We start from the raw sequence: 10,529 nt of genomic DNA on the forward strand, positions 1-10,529 counted from the left end.
TTGTAGACCTACTTTTTGTCTACATTTTAGCCATTCAATTCTAAAATTATTCTAATATTATATCAGTCGTTTACGGTGGCGGCGCATTAGGTAGGCAATATCGATACATGTGCGTATGCAACAGATAGATTGACAATGTTATAATATTATAATATTTTCTGTACAATAATATATGCAATATGATACGAGTACGTGTGTGCTTGTAATAGGACGTGCGCATATAAGAGAGTATCCAACCTGACGAATGTCTGTAACACCTATTCAGTAGAGACATAAGCTAAAATTGTAATGTTACATTGTAACGCATGTGTCACATTTGGCCGACCGTTACAAAAAGTGTCCGAATCACCGTTGAATGGTATTCAATACGTTTAAAACCAATAAAAAAAGCTACAAATTTGTAAAATGTTGAAAAAACTATTTTACATATTGTTGTGAAAAATTTGAAATTCAAAATTAGACTTGATTGAAAAATGATGTTAAATGTTAATTGTTATTATTGAGTCGATAAGACTAATGATTTAGGAATAAGAATTTTCGATAGTAATGGAAAAATCATTCATATTTAATATAAAAAAAATACGTTTTTAGTTGCGCATTTCTCAACCGCACTATTTATCCCGTCCTAAATGTTAAACTTTAAAATAATTTATTCAAAATTGGTTACGCACTGGTCGAAAATTTAAGCAAATTATTTATTTTTTAAAAAGTTAATTGAATAAAAAATAATAATTTGAATATTGTTTAATATTGTACAATATAAAACCAAAACGTTTCCCAAAACAAAAAAATGTATTATTATTTTAAGAGAAAACCAGCGTCTTATTCTTAATTAAGCACCCTGTATAACACCTTGTTCATTACATTTGGATTGATTTCGGACCACGAAGACTTAAAAACTTATTTTGATACCAATTACAAAACGGTTTTAGATCCGAGAACATCAGTATTACAACACATCAGTGCGTTATACGAGGTCCATCGTCATTTCGTTTCAATGTTAAAATGATGATGCTACGGTTATGTTTAAATTATTTAACTCTTGTTAAAGAGATAAAGAATGTTGGTGGCAGATCCAAGTAAAATCAGAAAATTTACGCTAAATTTGAGAAATTTACAGTGCTGTTAGCTTTACCGAGTGACGATGAAGTTAAACTGTTCAGTGAACATTTATAAATCCAAATATACTGTGACGTTAGTACTTTAACAATTATACAAACAGAAGGAATGGATGTGGAGAGAACAATTTATGAATCTTTATATGCCAAAATAGCTTATAGTGATACCTTGTCGGAATTACCAATTCTCACACTTCAAAGTATCGCTGAGAGCAACAATCTACTATTTGAAATCCCAACCAGTTCTAGGGTTTTTTTTTTATTGTTACAGAACAAAAGTAAAAAAGTTGTAGGTGTCAAAAATAGTATTCTACATGCTAATACTTTTGTTGACTACCTTAATAAAAAATTAAGCGACATAGATTTTTTTTTAATTTCTTTCTTCATGAAGACCCATATTCAACATTGAAACATTTATGAAGAAATTTAGAAGAAAAAGCCGTCTTGAGTAAAAATTTACTTGTGATTAAAACGCATACTTTTATATATTATAATTTCTCTGTTCATTAATATATCAGATAAATCTAATGTTACAACACCAATAATAGCTACAATTGTTTTAGTAGATTTCATCCAAATTTATGTGTGTTGTGTTTTATATATATTTTTTTAATTAATCCAATAAAATACATTGAAAATTACTTACACAGTATATCCAGTATGTACAGTATGTCGTCTTATTTTTTACTTTAATATTATGATATGAAAATCCGTGTTCATAGGACTATATTATGTAACATCAAATCTCATTTTTTCAATAAGTATTGTATTAAGTAATGTTTGTGTATTTGTTGCATGGCTTGTTATTATTATTATTATTATTCACATTCAAGGTTAAAATAATAACGTTAAATAAAGTCAGACTTGTAATGAGTTTAAAAACCATTTTAAAGTATTTCTAACAAAGAAACAATTTGATAACTTTATTTTTTTAACAAATTACATTTATGTTGAGAGGTTAGGTTTGGGTTTAATTTAGGTTAATTAAATATTTTAAAAGGGACAAAACGATGAAAAATATGTAAAATAGTTCCCTGAATACTATCCTATTCAGAATAAATGAAGGTGGTATTATATTATTTTATGTTTTCCCTTGTCTTATTTTATTTTTTATTCGTCGTTCAAAGTAAACATAGACCTGCATACAATTTATCATAATATTATGTAACCTTACGAAATTAAAGAGCGTCGCATTAAAGGGAAAAAACATCATAATAAAACATTATACGATAGATCGGTACACTCACTCGAACTTCATGTCAATGACAAAATTCACATAATTTACATGCGAATAATTATTAGAATTATTACTTGAAATTAAACAAAAAAAGATTATAAAATGAAACATATGTAGTATTTTTTTCCCCGTAGAAAAAAATAGTGTAAAATGTATTAAATTTTATCGCTATTTCGTATTACGCTTTTTACAAATTTACGTTGGCACTTTGCATCAAATTGAATTACAAAGTAAATAGAATGCCAAGCTTTATTAATTACATTTATAAGCTACTTCTTTTTTGGACAAACCAATGCAATGAACATAACATGACAATATTAAACTTAAAGTGATGATATAATATGAATTTGTTTTTGATTTTAACGGTTGTGTAATATGTACCCAACTCTAGTTTTTCATTATAGTTGTATTAAAATAGATTTGTAGATAATTGCTATAATCGCATGTTACCAGACACTGGCAAATGCGCATTTTTGTTGTTCAGTATTTAATTGCACATACGAATTTCCCATGTAACCCAGATCAGTAGACAGTAGATAACAATAATTATAATAATTTACCTATTGCTGTTCGCCATTTGTTTCCAAACGCGCGTATTCGGCACCTGTATCGGATAACAATAACGGCGTGACTGAATAATTTAGAGAAGTGAACTTATATGGGGCAATTTCTGGCAGACGTCAATAGTACTTAGGCATACTTAGAACACTGCTACACGTCATTCCAAGTATTACGATGTTCATTACCGTAGTCATTCTTCTGCAGATCATGGCTAATTGCAACGGTATTATGTTATGCATTAGTTTAAACACAATACTATTAATATTAAACAGCTATAGGGCACCGGAACAACATCACTAGACAAACGATTATGATAATATTATATATAATATACAACTACACAACGTCAACAGAACACGGTTAAATATCAAAAACCTTTCTGTAGTGTATTTTTGTGTGTCGTTCGAAATGCTAATAATATTATATTATGATGAATTCAATTATTTTACAGCGGATGTTGGTGCCGGATGGCAAATCACTCATGAATTGGTAACGCTGGCATTAAAAAAAAAGTTGGGATTCGAAACGACAGTGATGGGTGCCACAGAAAAACATGTAAAATTTCTCTACTGGAATTCGTGTAAAATACTAAAATACTGAGATTAGTTTAATTTTAAAATAATATTAATGTGAATGCAGTTAATTAAGTAGATAAAAATCGAAAATAAGAAATCGCCGATTGGTTTCCAATGAATTTTTTTTTTAAATTGTGTTTTCTACCTAGTAAAAAATTGAACAATACTTGGGGTTTTATATTATAGTAAAGAAATAAAATAATGCAATATTAAAATAAACCCTCTACGGTATACCACAAAAATAACAATCATCATCGCATCACAACAGACTTTTGCTCAGCTTGTTTTACTGTGTTTTCTATGTTTAACTCTTAACTCGACTATGGTAGCACAATATTTTCCACTATGGTAGGAGTTTAACACTGCATTTTATTATTCTGAATTCGGTCGCTCTATAGACATTCATTACCGCTGGAGACCTAAAATTTAAATATGATAAAAATATCAAACGCATCGCTATAAAGTTTACGACAGTAATGTATTTCTTATGGACGTTAGGCTAGATAATAAAATTAACGTACAATATGTTTTAGCTGTAGAAATCCCTGACTCGGATTAAAGATAGAAGCGTTTAAAAGCCTCATTTATCAATTATCAACCGATCCTCCTTAGACCTATCTGAAACCTAAATGCGGTGTATGAGATATGACTCATGTTTTTTCATACCGATACAAATTTAAAGTAAATAAAACGCAAAGAATAATATTACTAACCTGTTTGTTGTTTACGCATTTATAACATACAAAAAAAATGTATAATAATTATCAAAATCGTTTTAACGTTGGAGACTTCAAAAAATTTAACTAGTTCGATGATAAAAGATGTTGTTTTTGTTTTCAAATATTTTCTTATTTTGGACATTGGTGTATAACTGTAACTGTTTGAACAAGCATACAAAACAATAAATTAAAACAAGTACTCTTCTTATTTTAAATAAATAATACCACTTAAAACGTGTTTTAAAACCTGTTTTAATGCGTGTTTCATTGACGTGTTTTCCCGTTTAAGAAAATGAATATACAATTATTTAGAAAAGTAATGATAAAGGTTTTAAATTTTGAATGTAAAAATATCGATACGAATTTAAGGTAAATAAAACGCAAAAAAAAATATTACTAACCGTGTGTTGTTTACGCATTTATAACATACAACGAAAATTAAGAGCATAAATAAAACCTTGCATTTTATGGTTTGGAAACCCAAATTTTGGCCTCAGAGCAATCTAGTGATCACAGATAAAAAAACAAATATCGATAAGAGCATTGTATCTAATGGCAATTGAGTGCTTTATGAATTTTTAGTTTTAGGGTGGGTATGATTTGTTTTACATTTTTGTTTTAAATGTATTCACTTTTTGTTATCTCTGGTAAAACTAGTTGACATTGAATACTTCAATTAAACAATTTTTAGTCGTTAGATAAAACAACTCTTCTATATTGGAAGCTATAATGTAAGAGTGACTAAAGAATTGAATGGTTCATTTATGGTTATATATCAGCGAAAAACAGGTGAATGCTCTCAGTTTGTTAGTTGTATATTTACTGATTACATACTTAACATACTACAATACATTTAAATGACAATTACACTTGAGGTTTTCCACATTAAAGGACTAGCTTCCACAAGGAATGGAACTAAAGTAAAAAAGAAAGCAGAGTTTAAACATAATGTTATCTTTATAATTTGGTCACAAATATAAAATAGTTTCTCTCTATATAAATGTATTGTTATGATAACCCATATATCGTTGTTAACAATATAATGAAATATTTGCATTGTCTATTTACTCACTCACACATAGCAACCTGAATATTGACTACGGTAAAAGTGTAATTTTCCCGAAAGAGTCCGAAACTTCGACTTCAATATCTGAAACTCATCCGTATGAATTTTTGACCTATTAACCAATTTTACCATAATTATGCCACTGGCCTCTGTCGTGTGTGATACGATAACGTTGATTGTTTTGCAGTCGAAAAATCCTTAACGGACCATTCCGTTTTCAATAGCCATTTCCCTTGCATTTATTACCTCGGTTCACTGTGCCGTGGGTATGACCTCGATTTCGAACAAAGAACGCTTTGATTGAAATTAAAAATATTATATGTATAGATGTTTTTTACGTCATTCTGTTAGGACCCCCTATCGCTTCGCTGCCAAATATTGACGAACACTTGGGAATATCGTTTATCGAATACATAGTCGCCGTGGGCGCCATATCCGCACTCACAACCACATAAATTCGTTTAACCAAAATATAGTTTTGATTATAATAATAATTAATCATTATAATTAATAATAATGATTTAGTGTTTACAGCATATGAGAAAATTTAAATTGTTCGGACGTCTACTGCAGTTAATTAGGTGCCATTTTTCCTCTGCCCCGAATTTTGTACGTCATGTCCAGCGACGGACTTTTGTTCAAGGTGTTGTCCACAGTCAATTAAGTGTTTCCGATTATTATAAAAACTTAGAAATACGATTATCTTAAGAGAAAATGAAAAGGTGCACGTGTTTATTACAAAGAGTTTGTTTTATGACGGTTTATTATTTTTCACCGATGGGCAAAAAGTAGTCAAAGAATACGAATATAGAAAAATACCGACTGAAAATGTGTAATATCTTTTCTTGGGGTCTACAAAGTCCATCGAAGGTCGACTTTTTAAACTTAAATGGTACTATAAACAAATAATTAACTTTTTTAATGAAGACTATTTTTCCGAAAATTTAGGACGATTTCTAAGAAAAATTGATATTTTTATTCTTTTCACAATAATTGTGAAAAAAAGTAAAATTTTTATTATTATAATTATAATAATTGGGTTCTTGATAACCAAATAGGACAGGTGAACTAGAAAAACGCGGGGCGCATCTTTCTACTTAGATATTAAAACCTAAGCTTTCATGCTAATGCATTAAGTTGTCTCTCATAATGCTGTCTCTCTAACCGAACGAATCAGAAAGTGATAGTATAAGTGATAGACTATAAATTGTTAAACAAATTGAGCAATTTATTTGGCGGTTTCAAAGACAACCCAATCTTTTATTTAAACTATAAAAAAAAGCTGAGTAATTTATCATAATTTTAATAAATTTCTATTAAATAAAAAATAAACAAATGATTTTTTTAATAAAAAAAAGATTTAAATGAAAACTCAGACCAACCCACAACTCCTAACACAATTGTTGCAAATTATGCTGATGACAAAGCCATTTTGTCCTGTAACTCTGACCCACAGATTGCATCCGTCAATTTGCAAAATCATCTTCTTTTAATGGAAGACTGGTACACAAAATGGCGTTTTAAAATTAATCAATCAAAATCAGTTCATACTACCTTTACTCTAAGACTTCTCCCCTGTCCTGGTGTCTCCCTATACGGAGAACAAATCCCCTCCTCTTCCTCTGTCAAGTATCTCGGTCTCACACTAGATAAACGACTCACATGGGCTCAGCACATTAAAATTAAACGGTTGTCTTTAAATAGCCGTCTGCGGTTACTCAAATCATTAATCGTAAACAATAAATTTACAGATATTAATACTAAGCTTCTAATTTATAAAACCCCTTTAAAACCCATATGGACTTACGGCCTTCAGCTATGGGTCAATGCTAAAAAATTCAATGCTTTCAAAATATTGTCTTAAGAAAATTAATCAATGCACCTCCTTACATCTCTAATTATACACTCCATAACGACCTTAACTTAAAAACAGTCCATGAAGAAGCTATCTCCTACTATAAAAGATTCCACATTAAATTACTCTCCCACTCTAATCCCCTTATAAAAAACCTCTCAACCTTGTCCATACCTGGAGACCCACCCAGACGTTTAAAACGTAAGTGGTGCCGTGATCTTCTATCTAATAATATCAATTAATATTAATACATAATTAAATCAATGTAAATATAAGTTTAAAAATTAAAAAAATATCATTGGAAGTGTCACTAATGAGTAGTTTCTTCCATCAAAATGTATTCATGTTATTTATCTCTACTTTTATCATATATGCTTATTGTGCTCATTGTACAGATTGTATATTTCTGATGTAAAATAAAAAAAAATTTTTAAAAAAATTAAAACTCGACTAAGAAAACAATAAAATTGATCTAAAAAAGTTCATTCACTACATAGCTTTAAAGTTGTAAATCATAAACAAAACATTTCCCCCCTGTATGTTCATACTTTTTGAATTAATTGCTTAATAAAAAAAAATGTATATTTTTAATAATTCTCGTAATATTAAAAAAAAGAAAATCTACTTGCTGACGCCGACTGAGCAAGCATTTTAATTGGACTAACAAGAAAAAGTGGGGGCAGCGAAGAGCCGTCTTACCATCTACAAAAGTATCCGATTGGTTATCCTGTGTAAACACAATATATTGCAAAAGGAGTGTAACTTGCAATTTAAGTAAATGCGGCAAGTGGAGAAGAGTCACAAAACTAACTACATAAAGTCAAACCGATCATAAACTGTACTAGTGATTTTTTGAATTTCTCACACATAACTTAACCTATAAGGTTTATCAAACAACTACAAAGTAAGTAACATTTAAAATTTTTTTTTTTTTTGTATGTTTTAGAGTGCATTCGTCATTTGAAAATTTACTGCACATAATTTCATAGCGTTTTAAACTAAGTTTATTTTTTATTGATCGATTAGTCCTGATTTCAAAACTTTTTTAATTTTAAAAGTAATTATTGCAGACAGGTTACCGACTAGTTAAAAAAAATGTTCTGCAATTTACTATTTAAGTTTCGGAAGTAGGTAGCGTCATATACAAGAACTGTTTGATTAAAATATTTTTATTTATTGTATTTTTCGATAATAATTTAAATTTACTGTAGAACAAATAAATACATTTTGCTAAATAACAAATATTAATATAAAAACACCTAACCGATCACGGATAACAACTTTTATTATATTATAAACAAGAACTTAAAATTCAATATCTCATAAATTGGTACCATGTATTTTTATCGAAAAGATTCTATGAAATAATACTATACTTGTTTGATGCATAACTTTTTTTAACAATTTTTTATGTGTAAGTAACCTTTTAGTTTGACATTTTACTGGGCCCGTCGGTTGACACGAGCAAATCGCCTAGGTAGTTAGTCGGGAATTCAGAGTAGACCATAGCAGAACCTCAGATAATAACAGAACCTCTCTAAGTTAAGTTTTTGTTTTTAAAAGTGGTCATAGCATAAGTCTAATAATAATAAAAATCAACAGTTTAATTTTAGTTCAATAAAAGTATTTGGTTATTGTTATTTGTTGCAAATCACCTTCTTTTTGCCCGGCTATCCATACACATCAAACTAACGATTCTGAAACTTTTACAGCACAAAAATTTCATAATATATATATATAATGTACAACATTTGGTAAAAGTTTTGTAATGGAGACTTTCTTTTACTAGGAGCTGTGAGACTTTGAATTTCTAAAATTTCGTATTATATGACTATGAATACATTTTTTTTTACGTACTCAAGGTCAAAAACAAAAAGTTAGAGGTTCTTAAGTATATAGTTCTTATTAAAATGCCAAACATTGAAGTTCTTTGTACTTCACAAAAAAAAACCAAAAAATTCTAAAACAAAGTTATGAATCAAAAGAGTATAGTATGATGTATCAGAATGAAAAATATTTTTAAATTTTGACCTTGAGAAAGTCTCTATTACAAAACTTTTAGCAAATGTTTTACATACATAATAATAAGTGTATGAAAAATAACACTTAAATTAAAAGAGTTAAGAGAAAGTTCCATTACGATATCATAATTAGTCATTAATAGTAACGTGATCGTGAACTTAAAGTGTTTTTACAACAAATTTCAGTAATAGCATCGCCTAAGTCCCAAAAAATGTTTAAACATTTTTTTCTTCATTTGTTTGTTTTATGGAATTGTTAGCATAGGATATGTAAGTTTGAGGCATTTAAATAATCCACTCGCTCACACATTAGGTGATTTGTTATGGAATGACCCTATTATTGTTTTTTTTTTGTTATAGGTATTTTTTTGGTAATGAACTCAAAAATGCGTCTTCGTTGTGTCGTGTTATTTGCAATTTATTCCTTTGGCCTCATCGTAAGTGCAACATTCTATTTAAAAAATAAAAATTATGAATATTATTCAAAAACTTATAAAACTATTTCTGTGGGTTGGAGCAAGAAGGGTCAATGTCAATTTTGTGCATAAAAAAATTAGACCGCTAATTGCAAAAATTAAAACATTCTTTATACACTGTGAAAAAATCACACTCTGAGGCCAAAAAATGAATTACTCATTAAGAGTTTGATAAAAAAATTAACATAGAGCCTAATGGAAACTAAAAACTTCAAAGCTCATTTTCCGAAAGTTCCAAAAAGTGACATTAGCTCCAAGCCACAGATTTGTACTTATTATTTTACTTTTTGTGTTAAATAATAATTTAACTTAAAACAACTAGTATAATATCATGGAAGCTATTTAGGAATCCTAATATACTAGGCATTCACTAATTCCCAGAACCTCTAAAATTTATTTGACCTTTCACAGAAGCTACAAAACTGTTATACTATAATACTATTGATATTTGAGGGCAGTCGTTGGGAACTCTATAATAATACTAATAGAACTAATTATAGTGTGTATGTGTTTCAGATTTTATTAGATGCTGGGAATGCCTCGGATGAAAAATCCTCAGAGCTGAAGCGGGTGAACCAGTCCGAGGAGGCAGAGCCCTTGGATGAAGAAAAGGTGATGGCAAATGGCAAAAATTAAATCATTCTTTATATACTGTGAAAAAATCACACTCTTAGGCCAAAAATTGAATTGCTCATTAAGAGTTTGATAAAAAAATTAACATAGAGCATAATGGAAAATAAAAACTTCAAAGCTCATTTTCCGAAAGTTGCAAAAAGTGACATTGGCCCTTCTTGCTCCAAGCCATAGATTTGTACTCCTTTGTTTTCATAGCAACACACATGTTATCTTCAAAACTTTGAAATAATATTAATATTTTACTTTTTGTCTATAATAATAATTT

General features: G+C 29.1%; 1 protein-coding gene across 32 annotated transcripts in view; it reads left to right on the plus strand.

Moving 5' to 3' along the window:
* Positions 1-10,529, plus strand: part of LOC126846503 (uncharacterized) — a 123,051-nt gene that overhangs the window by 80,142 nt on the left and 32,380 nt on the right. For 24 of the 32 annotated variants that reach the window (XM_050585971.1, XM_050585965.1, XM_050585955.1 and 21 more), the window contains one exon: positions 10,145-10,240. The exons of the other annotated variants lie outside the window; for them this stretch is intronic. In XM_050585971.1, coding sequence (XP_050441928.1) covers positions 10,145-10,240 — 96 coding nt within the window. The remainder of the gene's footprint in view (positions 1-10,144; positions 10,241-10,529) is intronic. 32 annotated transcript variants of the gene reach the window in all.

This window comes from Adelges cooleyi, unplaced genomic scaffold (assembly GCF_023614345.1).
Source record: "Adelges cooleyi isolate 19-005CV unplaced genomic scaffold, UGA_ACOO_1.1 ACOO_flye_CR_arks_rails_tigmint_CR_PRNA_9, whole genome shotgun sequence".
Lineage (NCBI taxonomy): Eukaryota > Metazoa > Arthropoda > Insecta > Hemiptera > Adelgidae > Adelges > Adelges cooleyi.